The sequence below is a fragment of the Anabrus simplex genome, chromosome 1, assembly GCF_040414725.1.
Source record: "Anabrus simplex isolate iqAnaSimp1 chromosome 1, ASM4041472v1, whole genome shotgun sequence".
NCBI lineage: Eukaryota > Metazoa > Arthropoda > Insecta > Orthoptera > Tettigoniidae > Anabrus > Anabrus simplex.
Genome location: NC_090265.1, coordinates 1079374540 through 1079397744, shown reverse-complemented (window position 1 = coordinate 1079397744; position 23205 = coordinate 1079374540). Strand labels below are relative to the sequence as shown.

Below are 23205 nucleotides of genomic sequence, written 5' to 3'. Positions count from 1 at the left end.
TTTTTGTTCGCACATTGTACACGCATAGTCATCACTCTATTACTTATGGGAGTGACTTCTTTTATCGAATCAACTATGTTTTTGTGAACTACAAAGGTCTTATCCAAAAGAGGGGTGCCACCTCTTCCTATTCGTTTGCCTGTTTTACTTTTGAAAATTCGATATTTCCATAGTCTAGTGTGTTTTCATCCGTAAGGCGTGTTTCCTGAACAGCTAGTATCTGTATCCTTTGTCGATCTAGTTCTGATGTTAAGGTTGTAGTAACGTGTTAATGTTGAAAGTCCCAATGTATGTGGGTTTCTTTGATGGTAGTTTGCCAGAGAACTCCGACTTTCTCTGTAATCGTGGTAGCCCAGGTCCCCCAGAATCCGAAAACCTGGTTGCCGTCCATGGGCGGGTGGATTGGTTACCACCTGGGGTAATTCTGTAATTACTCTCACGAATCATAATTGCTTGTAATCAAGGATTAGTCCAGTGTTTCTACTGAGAATTTAGGACCAGGGATTGCTAGTTCCTGGAATGTAATTTGTACAGCCTTACCTACTAGGTAAACAGACGCTGACCACTTTGCCGCTCGATCCAAGCCAGACGCAAAGTGTCTCTGCCATTAAGACATAAATCCTCTTCTGCCATCGAAGCTGTTGATCACAGTTCTGTTCACCTCAGTTGATCCGCGAGTGCTTATTTGACTAGGTCTTACTCGTACCTGTCCTGTATATCTACAGGAAACTTCCCCTATTAGCCATTAGATCGCGCTGTGTCGGGGTTGAGAGCCCCATCCCAGTGTCTCACGCAGGGTTATGCTTAGCTCGTACTTAGTTCAGAACTAAACCGCCACGTGAACTGACCAGGTAATAATGTAGTATGCTGTCCAGTACAGAAGTGTCGTATTACCGGTCTTAAAGATGGCTGACAATAGTGGCCGTCTGTGTGACCTAGGTAACGCCAAGAATATAAAGAATAGTGCATATCTTATTTGAGGTTTCTATGGAAATAATGACAAAGGAAACCAAAAAGAGGGCAGTTAGGTCAAAAGTGTTATTCAGATATACGGAGTGACCTCTAGATAGTGTTATCTATGGAATAATTGCCGCAATTACCAAGATGGCGGACATTTATAGCACAAAATTCATATTAAATACTAGCTGATGTACCCGTGCTTTGCTACGGGATTCTCAGAAAGACTGACTTCTTGATGGTTTTCCTAACTGAATTCAACGTAGGCCATCACAAAAACGTCAGTAGGAATGTAGCGAATGAAAGCAATGTTATCATATAAAATACTCGATCAAATGAAAAACCGCACACTTTCTCACTTTCAACGAACAGTACTACGGTGCCGATCTAAGAGTCCAAAGTTCCAGAGCTGGAATAACCAGGTCGCAGACTGCCGTGAACACTCCTCTGTCATTGTTCCGTTAAATATGCACACTACTCATTCCAATCAGTGCCTCAAAGTAGGGATTGAATAGCTCGAGTACTATGATGAACCAGTGTGTTATGTACCAGATATATCAGAAAATGTATGAACCAGAGGAATGGCCTGCTAAAGAAGAAAGTTATCTTACTCCCCAGCTACTTCCCGCCAATATACAGGCAGGCTGTTACAGTCGATACGACCAGGTGAGTTGCCCGTGTGGTTAGGGGCGCGCAGCTGTGAGCTTGCATCCGGGAGATAGTGGATTCGAAACCCATTGCCGGCAACCCTGAAGATGGTATTCCGTGGTTTCCCATTTTCACACCAGTCACACCAGGCTGTACTTTAAAGCCAAGGCCGCTTCCTTCACACCACTATTCATTTCCTATCCCATCGTCGCCATAAGACCTGCCTATGTCGGTGCGACGTCAAGCAAATTAAAAAAACCTCGGTATGCTGCAGTAATCATATCTATCGGGGATGAGAGGAAACAGAAGACAAAAAGCACATCACAACAAACAATGGTCAATGTAATGTTATTGTTGATAAAGTTTATGAGCTTTCTATATTGCAGGCCTTCACATTAGTTTTCTTTCGACTTTGTGATATTAGGGTGTCTTACAAAATTATTTATATCGTAGACTGCAGTTCCTTATTCTCAGACTTTACACCGATTTTCACTAAATTCTGTTTAACCGTTTTCTCGTGACTCGGCGCTGATATGGACTTAGGACCAAAAATCCAAATTCATGAATATCTCTGATTATATGCGGTGCGGTAACAATGTATAAGACATAAGTGATCGGAAATTTAATAACTACTACTAACTTACGACATATCTAAAATTATGTTAGTTATATAGTATTTATTGATACGACCACTAATAACATAAATAACTTATTTGAGAATTACATTTCAGGCCTTCCCCTAAACTACTATTTCACTCAACGTGAATAAAATAATTTGTAGCCTAGATTGCAGTGGTTCGTCACCCGACATTACATACCGATTTTCATTAAATTCTCTTCAGCCGTTTTCTATTGATGCGGGTACAGACAGACAGACAGACAGACATTACGGAAAAGTAAAAAATGCATTTTCTTATTACTGTTGACATGACAGATACAGAAATATCATTCATTTCAAATTCTGAGAAATGCACAGGCAGAACACTTATTTTATATGCAGATTACATTTCAGGCCTTCCCCTAAACTACCATTTCACTCAGTGCGAATAACATTATTGATAGCCTAGATTATAGCGACCTATTCCCTGACTTTGCATACCAATTTTCGTGAAGATACGACCACTAATAAAATAAATATTTGACAATTAAATTTTAGGCCTTCCCATAAACTACCATTTTTCTCAGCGTGTATAGCCTATATTGTAGCGACTTATTTCCCATCTTTGTCTAGCAATTTTCATTAAGACACGACCACTAATAACATAAATATTTGAGAATTAAATTTCAGGCCTTCCCCTAAACTACCATTTCACTCAACGTGATTAAAATAATTTATAGCCTAGATTGTAGCGGTTCATCACCCAACTTTACATTCCGATTTTCATTAAATTCTCTTCAGCCGTTTTCTCGTGATGCGTGTACATACATATAGACAGACAGACAGAAATTACGGAAAAGTAAAAAATGCATTTTCTTGTTACTGTGGACATGACCGATACAGAAATACCATTCTTTTCAAATTCTGAGCAATGTACAGACAAAACTCTTATTTTATATATATAGATTACCTCAAAAACAATATTATACAAGATCAAAATCACAAGATAACACTAACACTCTTTTATTATTATTATTATTATTATTATTATTATTATTATTATTATTATTATTATTATTATTATTATTATTATTATTATTATTATTATTATTATTATTATGCCATTATGTATACAAAAACAACCTTAAAGATTTAATCAGAAAAGGCAGCTATTCTGACACGAGATGTGTAGGATCACTTGTTATAGTGGACCATGAGATGTACAAATCTGATACATTGTCATATCTTTATTCAGGATATCTCACGATAGTCCCATTTTTATGAAAGTTGATTAATGTATGAAGCCGAAGTTTCTGTTGAATAGTAAATATTTTGTTGTTCATAAAATCTCCTGATAGTAGTTTATATGTTACATCTCAATTTTTCAGATTCATCACTAATACAATACATGAAATTATCCTTTTCATATATGCATTGACTTGCACGATATTTATTGTTACAAATTGAATGATGAAATGTACTTAAAGCATTTTCATTGATGACTCTCTTAAGATATACTAGAATGCCTGGAATTTCTCTTAAATCTGCTCTTTAATACGCCAGCATTCTTACATTCAAGTACTCTTAAAAGTTGATCAAATGTGCTGTGATTCTTGGGCACAGAATATGAGTTCATAACACACTAACCTCTTTATAGTGGAACATGAAATGTACAAATCTGATACATTGTCATATCTTTATATAGGATTACTCATGATAGTCCAATTTTTATGAAACTTGATTAGTGTGTGAAGCCGAACTTGATTAATTTTTCTTCTCCAACCTGCAGGAGATGGTAATGTTCCCTTCATCTCAGCTGTAGAGGTTCAACAGGTGTCTCAGATAGAAGAAGTAGAGCGTCGTCGAGCAGATCGAGCCCTACGTCGACAAGAGAAAGAGAAGCGGCGGCTGGAGAAAGAAAGGAGACAACAAGCTAAGTTGAAACAAGCAGCTGAGTTAGTCATCAAGGTAGCTGTGATTTGTAGATGTATTCACAAAAATGATCGTATTTATACCCTATTTCTTGCCATTTTGTTATCAGAATATATTTTTTGATATCATTGTTGTACATTGCAGAAAGCTATGGAGCAGAATCAACTTCTTGATGCTGGTGGTGATGAAATAGACTTGGAGGAAATGAGGCTGATAGAGGTAAATTATCGTGATACTTCATTGTTTTAAAAATGACATTGCAATACAATGGCTCTGACAAAAATGTTCTTAATTATTAGGAAGCTATGCAAGAAGTACCTGAAATATGTGATGAAGAATATCAAGCAAGCCCTCCACCTCTAACAAAACGGAAGAAGAGAACACCTGTGGAAGTAAAACCTCTGCCCCCAGCAGGCAGGGGAATTCTTATCTCTGCAGGATTCAGGTTGGTTGCATAATCTGTTGTTGGCATAGATTTAAAATCGTTTACAAAATTTACAGCAATAGTATTTTCTTTGTAGAGAAAAGCTTATTATAACTGAAGGTGCTGAAAGAAAAACTGTGAAGTTTGCGGATGGCATCCGACCTGGGGAAGGAACATCACCTTCAGCAGGCGAAGATCTTCCTTCTCCTCCCCCTCCTCCCCGGCCTTTGCCTAAAGAGAAACGTTTCAAGAAGAAGAAAAAGAAAAAAATCAAGGTGAGATGCATGCTGTATGTGATGTAATTATATTTTTGGTGCATTGCAGTGTCAATAATTTTTGTTTATTTGAATGTAGATTTGATATTGAAATACAGTCAAAACTGGTTAGGACGTTTTTGTGGGGACCAAAGAAAAATGTAATAAAGAGGGAACATGCTAAAAAATGAAAAACAAATATGGTGTTAAATTTAAGGTTAGGTTTGAACGTAAAAATAATTATGATGAAAACAAAGAAACAAGTGTTTACAATTATACTTAATGAAATAAATAAATAATACATTTTAAGAACATCAACATAGAAAAATATTAAGGAAAACCGTTCTTAGAAATGCGAACTACACACGTTGCTTACAATTATGTTTAAAGTTATCGTAGGAATGTGCAACATCTGAGCAATTTGCACATGTTTCATGTGTAGATTAGCATCCACTTTCTCAATAAACTTTAATTTGTCATCATTTGTAAACTGTCTAGTATTCTTCTTCTCAACTGAATGTCCTGCAAACCACTATGCTTATGTACATTAGGCTTAATTTACACACGTTGTTGCACAGTTCACTTACGAACGTAAAATTAAGCACCAACACGTCAGACAAGCTACTGTTGCGCGATCGTAACAACCACAGGCCCACAGCTAAGACTGGCTTGGGACTAATGTTCCCTGCAGCTGTACGCTGACACGCTACCACGCTTCGGGTCTGTTAAATTAAGTTCTCTACCAAATCCGTACTCAGACCAGTTGTCACTGGCTCGTCATGCACACAACGTGGCCGGGAACGCTAATTTAATTTTCTTATGGTGGGAATTATACTTAAGAGTGATGTGAATGTGCTATCCAGGTTTCTTTAGTACCAGTATGTATTTAATAGGACAAGGACTGGAACTTTGTAATAATGGCATAATAACCAGATAGATAGTTGTGATCCACATAAGCAAATCAAACTTACGTAGCTGGACGTACTTTTACAATCCCTTACCCCTTATCGCAAAAATTTGCCATTAGTGAGGATGTGTAGTATGTTTAATGACTTATTAAAAAACCACGACATAGATCTCTCACTGTCCCTAACAGACTTCAAAAAATGTCTATTAATTTTCTTTAGTGAATATACTTAAACTATTTTCACAAATAGCATCTCATAAAAAGAAAATAGAATTAGTCACACTATCTCTTTGTCAATAATCCAAATGGAATTCAGTTGTATATAAATTTTGGAATATTATTCTTACTCTGTTAATCATGCACCTGACCTGTTCGCATATGTGTGTGCCTGCACATAAATATTTAGTTCTTCCTACTTATATAATCAGGAGCCAGTAATTGCAGCACTGTCTAATCCTAATCTGCATATAACAACTTTTAAACCTATTGTTGTTTTTGTCATTTATTTCTATATTTGTTTAGTATAATTTTTCAAAATCCATTGTTAATTTTTCATGATCTTTTTCTGTTTTGCATTATATATCATAACACCTTTTTTTTTTTTTTTTTTTTTTATGTCTATTGTAATTGGAGTGCAACTCTGTTACAGCCATGTGTCATAAATAAATAAATGTTCTCTGTGACGTATCCATCTATGGCGACATCTGACATTATTATTCTGTTGAGTGTGCACAGATGTCACTAGCTAATCCAATCTTTGAATATCTCTTGCACTGTGCACAGTGCAATATATTGTCCACTGTCATTATAGGAGTACCTATACAATGACTTCAGCCTAGTCTTTTGAGATGGCGCTTCGCTCCAAGATCTTGAAGATGCATACTCTCTCTCTCTCTCTCTCTCTCTCTCTCTCTCTCTCTCTCTCTCAACATCTGTTACCACCCACACCCATAAATGGATTACAAGGGTTTCCAATACAAGTAGGCATGGAAATTACATGCAAATCGACCGATTGGAGTAGCTATGGCTGAACAGCTGTGCATTCAGGAGGAGAGTTGGGCAAACTGCACCTTGGCTGTCCTGAGAATGGCTTTACTACCTAGCTATTTGGCCCTGCGTAGGAGCGCACAGCTGTGAGTTTGCATTCAGGAGATAGTGGATTCGAACACCATTGTCGGCAGCCCTGAAGGTGGTTTTCCAAGGTTTCCCTTTTTCACTCCAGGCAAATGCTGGGGCTGCACCTTAACTAAGGCCACGGCCATTTCCTTCCCTCTCCTAGTCCTTTCCTATTCCGTCGTCACCATAAGACCAGTCTGCGTCAGCAATTTGTAAAAAAAGAAAATGTTTTTTCCGTGGTTTCCCATTCTCACTTCCAGGCATATTCTGGGGCAGTTCCTAATTATAAGCTATGACCGATTCCTTCTCCTTTATCCTTCACTACCCCATAAATCACCACACATCTTCTGGCCAGAGAGACGGTGTTAAGCTTTCAGTGACCCGCTGTACTCCTTCAGGATACAGAATGGGGATAAAAAATAACGTGCTAGTGCTGTACTCCTGAAGACGGTTTAGACGATAGTTTGCTACTGCTTACGTACTGTGGGTAGGTAGATGTTGTTCACATGATTCTTAAGTTTCTTAGCTGCTGCTGTGAGTGCTGTTACTCATTCATCTGTATGTTGTTTACCAGACAGTGTAGAGGTATTCCAATGCTGAGTATGCAGACATGTATTTCATGTATGGGTTGGCGGATGCCAGCACAGTGGAGGCATTTTTAAAAGCTATAAATTTCATTTTTTTTCCATATTGAAGTGCAATTATAAGAAACAAATTAACGAGAGAGTCCACCTTTTCAATACAACATATCAAGTAGATAATATTACATCAGTCTTGGGACTAGTTTCAGCCACTTGGTGCCCATCTTCAGCCAAAATAAAAATTAAACAGATCATGTGATAACTAAAACATATGTATACAACATATGTTGCAGGAATAATTATAACATTAAAATACATATTATAACAAAAATTGATTGTGATCTTCTTGACTATTTTCACCATTTTGGTCCATATTGACTTATATACAAATTTCTATAAAATAATCTTCTTGTCGTTTGATGTCTTTAAGTTGAGTTAAGGCATCATATTATGACAAGAAAATCATAACCAATTTTTGTTATCATATGTATTTTAATGTTATAATTATTCCTGCAAAAAAGACATCATATTATGACAAGATCACATCCAGTTTTTGTTATTATATGTGTTTCAACCCATTAGTGCATAGCGTCCGAAAAATCGGACGTCATAAAAAAAGAAGCCAGACAACACACTAATTATAACACATATAACACTCTTACCATTTAAGAATTAATACAAGATATGTTTTATACAAGGTGATCTTTGCAGCTTGGGTTAATGCCATCCCAGAATAGTTGACGAGAGGAGTGGTAGAAATTGATACAGCTTGTATCCTGTTGCTTATTTCTTGGTTTATAATATTGTCAGAAGAAACAGCTCCCTAAGTATTTGGAGTTATTAATAATATCTTCTTTGTTTTCCACTTGCAGGTGGACTGCTTCAGGATTTTGACTCATCACCAAACTAGGGGTGTAACTGTTTTAGTTTGACTGACAACCAGTCCCATTGTTTCGAATTCTTCTTGCCAAATATCTAGTTTAGCTTGTACTTAGCTTCTGAGCGCATTTGTTGTCTGATCCTTCTCGCCCTTTGGGTGGTATCCCCTGCCTGTCGTTAGACGAGACTGAACTCGGAGTTTTGGAGCACGAATTGGTAACCACAGTCCTAGCTTAGTCTAGGTTTTCTATGCCCAGGTAGTCTTTCATGTTCACACCCTTCGTAGCCCTTCCCTTTCTTTTGCCAATACCTTCATTTTTTGAGGTTTGGACCTCTTCCATTTTCCTTCTGACTAGTGTTAATAGAAGATGGTTGCCTATCTGTGCTTCTATGTAAAACACTAACCACCATCACCAATCATGTGATCCTCTTCGTTGCCTTTATGTCTTCATCCATTTAATATATAGAAGTGGTGGTGGTGGTGGACAACTTCCCTGTTGGAATCCACTCATGATATCATAACCTGACCCTTTGAATTTTCACACAGCTCTTTATTTCTCAATATAGTTGTTTAACTCGAATTGTAATCTCATCTGGCACTTCTTTAGATCTCATACATTCCCATTATACTTCCCAACGCCATAATTCGATTTCAAGCGATAGATTAACTCCATAGCTATTAATGTATCCACAAAGACACACATGAGATGCTGTCAGTTGGTGTAATTATTTTATTTACATTTATCTACAAATTAACACACACATAACCTTAATCGCTGTTGGCACAGACAAAACACTCACATCACAAACCGCCATTTAACACAACTGCCAACACTGCGCATCGGGATGACAACCTTGAAACACATGAAGTTACATTACAAAAAATATCTTTGTGAAAATTTGAGAGGGTCTAATACACAGATTAAAATGTACAGAATATTCTCAATCGTTCTCGTGCTGATTACCATTCTGGAAGTTACCGTGTGTTTCACAATTATGGATTACAAATTATATATACAAGAATAAATTATAATACACATTCTTACATTAATTGAACTGACATAAATGTTTATGTACAACACATGTTTCATGACATAACCTCACACACAATATGATCATGCAACTATGTAAATAATAATACAAATATTAACACTAAATGGATGTAAACACTTCCTGTCTCACGGTCGCCAGTTAATGTATCCACAAAGACGCACATGAGATGCTGTCAGTTGGTGTAATTATTTTATTTACATATATCTACAAATTAACATACACATAACATTAATCGCTGTTGGCACAGACAAAACACTCACATCACAAACCACCATTTAAAACAACTGCCAACACTGCGCATCGAGATGACAACCTTGAAACACATTTGAAAACAGTTGACTGCTTTAAAAGCGTGTTGTACACGTGATCACAAGCATAACCTCGCTACACCATAACTCTCTTCCAGCAACGAACTTCCAATAACTGACTGTCAATAACTCTCCAACCAAGAACTAACTTCACCGTCAAGATCGTCTTTATATAGGTGCCTGGCCAGGCTTATAGAAAGTTACATTACAAAGAACATCTTCGTGAAAATTCTAGTGTGTCTGATACACAGATTACAATATACAGAATATTCTCAATCGTTCTCGTGTCAATTACCATTCTAGAAGTTACAGTGTTTTTCACAATAATTATGGATTACAAATTATATGTACAGGTAAGAATAAATTATAATACATGTTCTTACATTAATTGAACTGATTTTATTTATTTATTTACTCATGTCAGAAGCATACTTAATCATACAGTTAAAAATAAAATAATAATTAAACTATTCACAAAAATTAACAGACAAAGGAAATCGACCAAATTTACTATACATCTAGATGGTGTTTTTCCAAAACTGAGCCACACCTAGGGCGTTGTCATCAGCAAGCATTAAATCTTGCTCTGAGCAAGAAAATGGGCAGAGAGGACATTGATACATATGGTTCACTGTCTGTTCTTCACTGCAGTCGCACTTGCTGTCCTCTGATGTGAAGCCCCATAACTTAACTGAGGACTTAGCCCTGCCGACACCAGTTCTTAATCGGTTAAGGGACCTTCAAACACTCCAGTCTTCATTGTAGCCAGCCGGAAGTTGTTCACACGGCTCCATCCATTCTTGCTGCTTAGATTTCTGCAAGGAAAGCCTTGCCTTATCTGGTGGTCCTCTCAAGGGCTTTGATGTCTGGAAGAAGCTTTTCCTGGATTTCAGCCTAGATTGAGATTGTTGATGACCAAACAGCGGGTGAGGTTCAACGTTCTCAACCTTCAGTAGTTCTTGATCGGCAGCGACTTCTCGACGAATACTTGGAGGTGCAACGCCAGCAAGCTTCTCAACAGCGGTAGGTTTCAGGCATCCTGTGATTAATCTACAAGCTTCATTCAGCGTAGGGCCCACAGTCTTGGCGTGGGATGATCTACACCACACAGGAGATGCGTATTGTGCAGCAGAGTAACACAGAGCCATTGCAGTGGTTTTAAGAACTTGGGGCTTTGCACCCCTTTGTACTTTTCAGCTTCCTCAGGATGTTGTTTCTGGCACTGACTTTGTGTTTGATGTTGGAACAGTGTTTTCTGAAAGTGAGGAAGCAGTCCAGCATAACCCCTAGGTACTTTCGGGTGAAAGAATGTTCCTTGGGGGTTCCATTCCAGGAGACATGTAATTTCCTTGATGCCCCTGTTCTTGAGGTGGAAAGCATAAAGCAGAGATTTCGATGGATACGGCATTAGGTGGTTAGTCTTGTAATACTGGTATGTGCCTAATTCCTTCAGAGCACTGTCAAGAGTAAGTTCTACCTCTTCAAAAGTTGCACTCTCACAGGCTAGTGCAAGGTCGTCTGCATATATGAAACTTCTTGTTTTGTTAGGGAGTGGTTGGTCATTGGTATAAATATTAAATAGCAGTGGAGCCAGTACACTTCCTTGGGGCAATCCACTTTTCTGTGATCTCCATCTTCTTCTTTTTCCTTGAAAGTAAACAAAAAACCTGCAGTTCTGCAACAAGGTTGACATCAATCTGGTAAGTTTTGAATCTTTCGTGAGTGTAAAGATCTTACGAAACAGTATACGGTGGTTCACTGTATCATATGCAGCACTGAGGTCAATGAAAGCTACCCCTGTAATTTGTCAATTTTCAAAACCATCCTCAATGTACTGTGTGAGGTTGAGAACTTGTACAACAGCATTCTTGCCTGGTCTAAAGCCTGCCTGTTGTGGAATGAGGTTTTTGTTATTAGTCTGGATGAGTCTGTTGAGTATCATCCTTTCTAAAATCTTATATAGGTGGCACAGGAGAGATATTGGTCTGTAGTTCCTGGGGTCTCTGTTGTCCTTTTCAGGCTTCAGAACAGCAATTACAAGTGCTTTGCTTCACAATTTTGGTATCTTAGACATCTCTAGGCAGTTATTATAAACTGTAGCAGCCATTCTTTCATGTTTCTTCCAAAGTTCTTTATTTGCTCAACTCGCATATCATCCAAACCTGCAGCTTTACCTGATTTGCACTTGATTATTGCATTTTCCAGCTCAGTGAAATTGAAATGTTGCATGAGTTAAGATGTTTCTTCATCCCTACCTGCAGGTACTTTCAACAAAGCTCTCTGGGTTTTGGCTTCTTGTTTTATTTTGCCATTCATGAGAAGTTGGTGGGCAATCTGATTGGCTGTAACAGAAGAATGTGTGTTTCTCATGGTTGGATCTCTGCTCAGCTTCTTTAGGAGTCTCCAGGCCTTTTGGCTGCTCATTGAACTGATATAAATGTTTATGTACAACACATGTTTCATGACATAACCTCACACGATACGATCATTCAACTACGTAAATAATAATACGAATACTAACACTAAATGGACGTAAACACTTCATAATTATACATTACAAGTAGTAATAATAATAATAATAATAATAATAATAATAATAATAATAATGCAAGTTTGATATCTGCATTAGTTACCCATGGGTGAGAGAATATTGTTTTCAATTATACCTGTTATCGCAATTGCGTCACTATCAACCGTATGATAAAGTATATGATGTAATTTAATTTTTAACTAATATTTGCAACAACATTCAATTTTGGGCCAGATACGTAGATGATACTATAGTTACAATGGATGAGAACTTAGCTGACACCACCACCACCCTTTCAAACTTAAACACACTTAATCCATTTATGAAATTCCCTCTAGAATCAGAAACTGAACATAAAATCAGTTTTTTAGACTGAACAATCTCAAGAGACTCCATAATTCCCTTAACAACAAAATTTATAGAAAACCTACACAAACCATAAACACCATTCATTAAGACTCTTTATATCCGTAAGTCCACAAATGTGCTGCATACTACAGCATGGTTCATCATGCATTCAATATCCCGATGTTTAAAAAAAATCGTATACATGAATTTAACACCATCAGAAACACAGCCAAGGCCAACAGATATGATAAACATTTCATTGAAGTAATAATAAATAAAGTCAGACATAAACTTTCCACTACCCTCACTAAAGAAGAAACTAACAAAACCTTATTTTCCATTTTCACTTTTTAATAATTCACAGATACACCGGATTTCTAATGTTTTCCAAAAACATGATATAAAAATATCTTTTAAAGCAGACAATAATAATGCATCAATTCTACACAACATGAACTCAGTTAATAATAATATTAATAAATTCTATAGATCAGATATTTATATGCTTAAATACATTAGCTGTCCATCCACCTATATCAGCCAGACTTCGACACAAGGTACTTAGAACATGTAAATTCATGTAAATATAATAGATTTCCAGCTGTGGGAGAACATATGATGGACTCAAACCATAGATTCATGAATATTGATCAAGATATGAAAATCTCTCTGTTCGTATCTTTGAAAATTATTTAATCCACCTGGATCAATACTTCAATCCCAGTTTCAACCTTAATGAAATATCAGAAAAACCAAACTCTTTATTTGATTTATTAATTCCTATTGTCAATAAAAGTAAATTAAGTAATCTAAACCCCCTTTTTCATTTTCATCGAAATTCCCTCCAGCATTCACCCACCATTCCACATCCCTCAGCCCCACCTTAGCCTACACTATACCTCCCTTCTCTTCCTCCTCCCATTTACAACTCAGCTCTCTTTTATTTCTTTGCTTTTGTTCTTTCAACTTTTTTCAAAGATCCATATAGAAAACAAATGAAAAACACTTTCCCATCAACATTATTCTGTCCACACTTATTTCAACAGAACTGAATTCTCCAAGTGTTAATATTTTGTGTTTAACCTAGTCTTTTAAGAAGTGCATTCTTCAAATTAGTCCTATTCTCGCTGCTAGATGGGGGCTTCATTAATTCCATTCCTGACCAGGTTGAATGACTGGAAACAGGCTGTGGATTTTCATTTTCATTCTTCATATTAGAAGAAAACATTATCATTCAACTCTATACTTGTCTTACACCGAATGTCAGCAACACACTCTTATTTTATAAATTTTATCTATTATACAGTAATTTATGTCTTGCCTTAACTTTATGACTTTGACTGAACGTGTGGTTGCAAACGAAAATCTTCCCGACTGTTGGATTTCACAGCAAAAAGCTGATTCTTGCAAAAACAATGACTGGTTAATTGTGAAAAATAAAAGGCTTGGCTGTAAAATATGTCAAGAAGTAACCAATTTGGGTCCGGACAGAAACAAACATGGTATGAATATTTCGAAGCTATGGGCAAATGTTCAGATTGCTTCTTTTGGCGAAAATTTTATTTCACTATGAAAGAAGATCCATGGTCATAAAATTAGTTTCAGAAAATAATCTGCCGCTCAAAGTCTCGCTGGTTATGGTGGTAGTGGTGATTATTGTTTTAAGAGGAAGTGCAACTAGGCAACCATCCTCTGTATAACACTAATCAGAGAGAAAAAATGGAAGGGGTCCGATACTTCGAAAAATGAAGATATCGGCCAAAGGAAGACAAGGGCCACAAAGGGCGTGAAAATGAAAGACTCCCTAGCCCTCGCAAACCTAATAGCGTCGGGGTCGGAAAGAACAAGAGTTGACCAAGGGAGGTCGGATAGGATAGATAAAACTGAGGAGCCTGGCACAAGTAAGTGGAAGCAATGCCAGGACTCAGCTAAGGGCCCCGTGCTTGCCAACGCACGCTCCAAAGTTCAGAGCCCTTGGGGCCCCTTTTAGTCGCCTCTTACGACAGGCAGGGGATACCGTGGGTGATATTCTACCGCCCCCACCCACAGGGGGATGCTGGTTATGGCCGTGAGGACGTCTTACTGGAGGAATTCAAGTTCGTTAAGGTTAATTTCCTCCCTCCCAACACTACTCCAATACTCCAACTTATGGATCAGCAAGTCATTTCGAACTTCAAGAAGCTATACTCCAAAGCACTATTTCATAGATGCTTCGAAGTGACCGAAGGAACAAACCTTACCCTCCAAGAGTTTGGGAGAAATCATTTCCCCATCGAGAACTGCCTAAAGAACATCGATAAAGCCTGGGATAGAGTCACCAAGAAAACTCTCACTTCCGCTTGGGGAAAGCTGTGGCCTGACTGTGTTCTTGGACGTGACTTTGAGGGGATTGTTGGTGAGCCGCCGATTGTCAATGAAATTGTGTCCTTAGGGAAGACTATGGGGCTGGAGGTGAATGACATGGACATTCAAGAGCTGGTGGAAGAACATAGCCAGGAGCTGACCACCAACGAACTGATGGACCTGCATCGCGAACAACAGGAGGAGGTTATGGAGGAGATCTCGTCCGGGGAAGAGGAGAAGGAAAAGTCAGTGGAATCTCTCACTTCAACTGAGATTCGGGAGAAGCGCAAAATGTGGGAAACGGTGCAAAATTTTGTGGAAAGACACCACCCGAATAAGGCTGTAGCATTGCGAGCGATGAATTAGTTCAGTGAAAATGCAATGTCACATTTTCGTGAAATCCTCAAAAAGAAGCAAAAGCAACAGTCATTGGACAGGTTCCTCGTTAAAGTTGCACAAAAAGAAAACAATTCCATTGAGCCAACAGGTGGCAGTAATTCTGTTAGTGAAATTCGTGCTACACAGTAACTCTTCTCATGTCATCTCTCATCTCCCTCACATCAACAATGATTATATTGTAAGGAAAAGTGCACTTTAATTTGTTTTACGTTATATTTTGTTTTAGAAATGGTATGCGAATAAATATTTTTTTGGGGACGAATCATTCACGTTTCAATTGTTTCTTATGGGAAAACTTGCTTCGATATACGAGTGCTTTGGATCACAAGCATGTTGCCAGAACTAATTATGCTCGCAATCCAAGGTTCCACTGTATTGAAATGGGGATCAGCATATGTCATTCAAAAGCTCAAACCTTCCACTTCAAGGAGAAATGAGTTAAAATGCAAACAGCATAGATCGTAACTGCAAGATCGCAGTGGAATATGCACATGTATTGTGTGAACAGAGCTTGTCACTCCACCACGTGCAATGATCACGCCTTGCCTTCTATCATTGAGATTGCATTTTCTTTTCAAGGGCTTTGGATCATGTCCACATTGAGCTCATCCAGTCCAGCACACTTGTTGTTTTTCATTTTGCAATACCATATTGTTCTCTCTACTTCCACCCAGGTCGGGCTTTCTTATAGGTTTTGGAGGGTCATCTGTAGGTCATCATTTTTATTACAGTTCAGTAAGTGATTGAAATATCTAGTGAACTCCTCTATAAGTGATTTTGTTTTTAACAGTACTATACAGGAGCTTCTTGTGTTTGTCTTCCCCTATTCTGTTTGCAAGATCTTTGCATTTCCGTTTCTCAATGTAAACCAAGTACCAACTGATGAGCCCAACTTAGCACATGGGGGCGAAACGCTGGCAACCAGGAATGAGTAGCTGGAAAATTTATAACGTCCAATAACGGGCCATTTATATTGGTATTATAAATTTACTCATTCGGGACAAATATTCCAGGTTCCCTATGGGAATCAACATCTGTATCATAAAGCCAATTGTAAAAAAAAAAAAAAAAAATTTAAAAAAAAAAAAAAAATTCTTTCCATTGGGCCAAAACTAGCATACCTCTGGAGACTGTTTTTCTTGAAACTTTTGTGAGGATATCTTCCAGGAAGCTGCAACTGAGGAGATAACTGACTAGGTCATGGAGACTTAGAAGGTCAACCCAGTGTAGGCTGTACCACTCTTCCAGATGATAAGTTCTCGCTAACTGTGTCTTGAAAATCCAGTCTCTGAAGTTTTCCACCTTCTTTCTGGGAGAGGGTAATGATATACTGAATTATTTAACTGTTTTTACTTACAAGTGTTATGTTTATATCATTCCAGTATGTGTTATTGTTTTCACCATTCCGAGATAAACACTGTTAATGTTATCTGTTTGCAGGTGAAGATCATCCGTCAAGTAAATGTGGAGGAAGATGATGACGATGACGACGATGATATTTCTCCCCCCCCTCCTCCTCCAGGCTCTCCACCTCCTCCACCTATGTTCCCCCCTCACTATACAGGAACATATCCTGCAGCGGGCTTTGCCTATACAACCACCACTCCTTCGTATACAGGTATGTAGTGACTACCAGTCCACTCAAACATAGTTGTATAAATCACTTGTACACAGCATTATATCTTTGATTTATTCTGCTGGCTTTCTCATTCAGTTCACTTTTTTTCTGTTTCCACATTACATTTTAACACAAACATTCAGTCGACTATGTTGGAGACTGTTTTGCGATTCTGTCATCATCATCTGGGTATCCTTCCAGCAGGCCAGGTAGAACTTTTGTGGACAATATGCCTCCATCGGTTCCTGTCATTATAGAGTTCCTCTCCTTCCACATCCTGCAGTGTTGTTCCTTTCTCGATAAGGTCTGCATTTATTTTGGTCCAGCCACCTTCTTCTGGGACGTCCAACAGGTCTCCTTCCAGGTACTGCCATTTCCAAGTATTGTCTGGGAGTTCTAGTCTCTTCCATCCTTTGCACATGCCCAAACTATTTCAACCGTGCAATGCGTAGTCTTTCTTCCATCGTACAGGTCATTTGCATGTCATTTCACATGCTTGCAGTTTGTTGATGTCTCTTTTCAATAACACACAGGTCTCCAACCCATATGTCATTATTGGCAGGAGGTAAGATTTGAACATTGTTTGTTTGGCTTTTACAGGAACTGCTTTGTCCCACACTAGATTTTGTACCTGATAGAAGAACGTGGAACCTTCTGTCACTCCGTTCTGGATTTCCAATTTAGCATTCCCCTGGTTTGATACAATACTTCCAAGATAGCTGAAGCTTCTACACATTCAATTCTCTCTCTATGAAGTTTGAGGTTACATTTGCTGGGTGTTCTACTCAATTTCATTACTACTGTTTTCTTCTTACTCACAGTTAACACAAAATTTTCTGTAATTTTAATAGGGGCACTGGTTATCAGTGTTAAGTAATACCTGGTTGCCCACCATAAAGTCTGGAATAACCTCACATGGGCATGTAGTTTGACATCGATAGATCTATTTACAATAGAGTAAATTAATGTATTATTTGGGTCCACCTTTTCAATTTAGTTTTAAAAAAGCGTGTTGTATTAAAATGTGAATACACCTGCATTCTTTTCCACCTGCTTCTGCATGAAAAAACCAGTTTAAAAACTAATGTTTTTTATTCCACAAATTTCTGTGCACAAATTTGTTGATATAATTGACTTTAGAAGCTTCACAGTTGTAGTCCTACCACTTCACGGGTTTCTCATAAAGTATAACAGCAAAGAACTTTATTAATATTTGTTTTAGTTACAAACCTTAGTACGGCATCACATTATACTGGCCTGACAAAACCTGCTTTAAGTTAGTATATGACTGCTAGACTCCACCACAAATACAAAATTTTGTGGAGGAAATAGGAAATAAAAGAGGAAACATCAGGCAGATATACACAGTGTTAATACTTTTCAAGAAGTTACAAATAAGAACCTTAATGTTGTGTTATGTAACCTCTTTGTATTGATATATTGATTACAGCAAATATCTTAGTGTTGTTGATGTTGGGTTGTGTGTAGTATGGAATAAACCAGTTATGTTAAAAGACCATAATTCATTAACTGATACGCTCAACATTACATGGTGTCAGGTGTGTTATGAGTGATATTTTTAATGACCTACCTGGCTATTCAATCAAATGGAAGATACCACTACTCGCCAAATGGATGCTACCAGTTGTTACCAAGTCTCCTCTCCTGAAATATTTAACTTTTAAGAGCCGTCAGATTGGCCTCGGTGAATTCGAAGGTTTGAACATTTTAGAGTTTTGTCCAGATTGAAGTGCAAGGATGAGTAGGAACAATTGAGTATGCTATTATATTGTTTGGGAGGTGAGGGTGAAGATCTGTCGAAGTCCTTCAGTATAGTAGCAGATATGACAAGGTCAAGGAAGAGTTAGAAAAGTTTTGTGGATTTAAGACAAATATTGTGAATCTAAGAGCTAAATTTCTCAAAAGACAGATGGAGGAAAGGAACCTATAGATTCTTTCATTAATGATTTTTATAGGTTAGCTGACCAATGTCAGTTGGAGAATTTGAGAGGCGGTTTAATTAGAGATATGATCATTATAGATGTCTTAGATCAGGCTCTTTTGGAAAAACTACAAATGATTAGACAATCTGGATCTTAATAAGGCTGTACAAATGGCAAGACAGCTTGAAGCAACAGCAGCAAGTTTTTAGAAATAAGGGAAGTTCTGCTGATGTTGCTGCTATAAGTCACCATCTAACATTCCTAGGCAGAATACGTGTCCTATTTGTGGATATAACAGCAGTCACAAGTTTTGCCATTCTGCTAGTCCTGTATGTCATTATTGTAAAAAAAAAAAAGTGGGCCATTTTGTAAAGTGTTATAGGCATACACAAAAGAAACAGTAATTCTTTGGGATATAAGATAGCCAGCCTCAATAGGAAGAGAATGATTATCCGACGAATTGACTGTACTGGAACTGAACTCCGAGTCTTGGAAGCTACCTATAAAAATTGCTGAAATAATGTCACTGTTATAGACACTAATTTATCTATTAAACTTGATGTTAAGTTAATGAAAACTGATGGGAACTTGTAAGGTGTTGCTAAATCACCTTTTGTTGTGAAAGGAGTGGCCAGTGTCTTACTCAGGAATAAGGATAGGCAGACCTTACCTTAGAAGATGCATATGTAGTTCAGAATCAGGTCTGTCCTCTATTAGGCAGAGAAGCACTGTCAAAATTAAATCTAGTCAACATAAATATAGATGAAGTGGGACTTGATGTCATTAGAAGATTCCCCGGCGTGTTTATTATCAAACTTGACATGATGAAAGGAATGGACTATACAATCAGGCTGACTTGTAAATCTAAACCATTTGCCTCGTCGCGTGGCAAACCCTTAAGAGATGAAGTTTAAAGCAGAGCTGGACAAGATGATTAAGGAGGGACAATCAAGCCAGTAGAGGAACTTACCCCCTATGGTTGTGGTGCCACGCAAAGATGGTAGGGTTCAGATATTGTATGTGTAGACTACTACTACTACTACTACTACTACTAGTAGTAGTAGTAGTAGTAGTCGTGCCATCTTCTATCGAAGGTTGGCAGTCATCATGGATATTCTAATCTTTTTTGTTTGCAACATGGAAAAGCGACATTGTGCTCATCTCAAACCAGTCCCTCAGATTCTTCTGCAGCCAGGTCTCTTGTCCTGAGATCTGCATTACCAACTGTAGGATCCTGTAATTTTCATTCTGCATCGTGTGTCTGAAATAATCAAGTTTCCTCTTCTTTATGGAAAGAAGTACTTCGGTCTTCTTGTTTAGTCTTTCCATCACGTCAGTATTCCTTACTCTTTCAGTCCACGAGATACGTACCATCCCTGATAGACCCACATTTTGAAGTCTTCTAGCTTCTTGCACAGGGCCTTCCATTCCATACAGTAGTGTGAGAAATATAATACAGTATATAAAATAGCCCCTGACCACTCGCAGCCTCAGATCTAGATTGGGACTGTGGTTGGTGAGGACCTTCTTCATTTTAATGAGGGTGTTTCGCGCATGTTCTATTCTTGCCTTGAATTCTTAGCTGAGCTCCCATTGTTCATTCAGAATACAACCAAGGTACTTGTACTGTCAAACACGCTTGATCTCCTCGGTGTCTAGCAGAAATCTAGCCTGGATGGACCTCCACTTTCTCACGATCATGAACTTGGTGGTTTCTCACGTTCACCTTGAGCCCGCAATTAGAACAAGCAGACAGGTGGCTTTCTGGTTCCAGTACTAATTTGTGATACTGAGTGAGTTGGCCGTGTGGTTAGGTGCGCACAGCTGTGAGCTTGCATTCGGGAGATAGTGGGTTTGAGTCCCACTGTCAGCAGCCCTGAAGATGGTTTTCCGTGGTTTCTCATTTTCACACCAGGCAGATGATGGGCCTGTACCTTAATTAAGGCCATGGCCACTCCCTTCCAACTCCCAGCCCTTTCCTCTCCTATCGTCGCCGATATTTGTGTCGGTGCGATGTAAAGCAAATTGTGAAGGAAAAAAATGTTTAAAACAGATTTGTGATGATGCGGGTGTCTATGCTGGCAAGACCAATCGTCTTAGCACTTCTAGCAGTCAACGTGTTGTACTTTATCAAATGCCTTTTCGTTATTGATAAAACCTACGTACACTTCCTTTTTCACATCCTGGCAACACTGTACCAGGACCTGTATGCAGTACAGTGCATCCCGCGTCTCAAATCTATTCCTGAAACTAAATTGCATTTCTGTGTCCCCTCGCATCTAGCATAGATTCTGCTGTGAATGATCTTCAGAAATATCTTCAAAACATGGCTCATCAAGCTGATTTTATGGGTTTCCTCGCATTGCTGTGTGTTGGTCTTCTTTGGTAGAGTGACAAAGATGGACTTAAGCCATTCGTTCGGAATTATGCTGGTTCTTTACACTACGTTGAAAAAGTCTGTCAGTGCCGTCGTTGTCCACCAGCTTTAGGATTTCGGCATACACCTGATCCAACCCTGCAGCATTACCACTTTTCAATTGTCGAACAACTCGTTACTTCTCCTCCTCCAAGATGTCTGGACTAGTGTATGCTTCAACCACACCATGCTGCTCTGGTCTTGAAAAATACCATGGTTTGTTGTTGGGTCCACCCTGTCAATATTTATTGTAAAATTCATGGACCAATTCAAGACCAAAAATGGTCAAATTTATTGATTCTACTCTGGTCTGGCAACCTGAAATAGCTGTTCAATGTATACCTTCCATAGTTTCAGCTTGTCAGCTGTGCCCGTTACCAGCCGGTTGTTCTTGTCAACCAGCATGTTGGTGCCACACTTTGTATTCATTCCCAACATCCATTCAATCTTCTTGTGCAGGTTGAAGTTGTCATGTCTTTTGTAGTTCTTCAGTCTCCATACACTTTGATGACAACCATTCTTCATGAGCGGCTTTGATCTTGGCTTTTATGTTCTGTTGTACCTGGTCATATCACTGTTGGTTACGATTCTTCTATTTCCATCTCATCCGTAAGTGCAGAATTACATCCACCATCCATGGCTGTTTCTTCCTCCTTATCCATGCTGCCAAATGCTTTGTGTCTGTTGTGATGAACACTTGCTTCACACTTGCCCATAACTCCTTGTTCTTCATTCCCTTCGGCCCTTCTGCAAGATCAACCCCAACTGCGGTAAATCTCAGTCTCTTTGATCTTGTTTATACCGGATGGTTCATCAGCGCCTTGCGATTTAGTTTTATGCATCCTGCCATGTTTACTACAATTCTGAAATACATCGGTCCCTCCCGCTAAACCTTAGTAATATAATGAGATGTGTGGTTACAGGCTAAACACCAGCCACTATTAATTCAGATCAGCATGCCTGTCAGATCACCCTGGATTTATTTTGTGGGACCATATTAAACAAATGGTGTATGCACAGGAGTCAAAAAAACAATCCTGGTCACCTTAGACAGCTCATCACCGAGGCATGCTGATCTGTTATGCCGGAGATGTTGTAATGTGCCAGATGGTCTTTACAACATCGTGTGCAGTTCTCTATCGCTTACGGAAATCATCAATTCAAGGAGGTGCTGTGTTAAAAGATGTATGTAACTGAAATCATGTCACATGTTTCCTAGCTTCTTTAGCCCAGCTCCATCCATATTGCTCCATGCTAATGGCCCTTTTCAGTGCTAAATAAACAAATCAGTTTGTAGAAACTATTAAGTATGCAAACACCAGTCAACTGGCTGTAAAAAAAAAATACTTGCGTGGGATTTGAGCCTTCGAGCACCATCCACTATCGCAACTCCCACTGCACCCCTGTCGAGTGAGCTGTTGCAAGGCTTGACATGCGGCGCACTGTTTTCAGCCTGTACAATACCTGTTCCTGGTCTGTATGTGCACCTCCTGTTGTAAGGACAATATTCTTTGCATATGGGTTCATTTGGGGAGCCGGCCGGCCCCATGGTGTAGGGGTGGCGTGCTTGCCTCTCACCCGGAGGCCCCGGGTTCGATTCCTGGCCAGGTCAGGGATTTTTACCTGGACCTGAGGGCTGGTTCGAGGTCCACTCAGCCTACGTGATTACAATTGAGGAGCTATCTGTTGGTGAGATAGCGGCCCGCGTCTAGAAAGCCAAGAATAACGGCTGAGAGGATTCGTCGTGCTGGCCACACAAGACCTCGTAATCTGCAGGCCTTCGGGCTGAGCAGCGGTCGTCGCTTGGTAGGCCAAGGCCCTTCAAGGGCTGTAGTGCCATGGGGTTTGGTTTGGTTTGGTTTGGTTTGGTTTGGTTTGGTTTGGTTTGGTTTGGTTTGGTTTGGTTTGGTTTATTTGGGGGGCCCACATTGAATTAATAGTGGCACTCAAA

At 38.8% G+C, this 23205-nt stretch overlaps 1 protein-coding gene across 1 annotated transcript in view; it reads left to right on the top strand.

The window, feature by feature from the left end:
- LOC136858065 (microtubule-associated protein futsch) overlaps window positions 1-23205 on the top strand; it is a 335767-nt gene that overhangs the window by 299360 nt on the left and 13202 nt on the right. The window contains exons 10-14 of the mRNA XM_068225267.1: window positions 3993-4171; window positions 4280-4354; window positions 4435-4580; window positions 4657-4834; window positions 16718-16895. Of these exons, the coding sequence (XP_068081368.1) occupies window positions 3993-4171; window positions 4280-4354; window positions 4435-4580; window positions 4657-4834; window positions 16718-16895 (756 nt within the window). The remainder of the gene's footprint in view (window positions 1-3992; window positions 4172-4279; window positions 4355-4434; window positions 4581-4656; window positions 4835-16717; window positions 16896-23205) is intronic.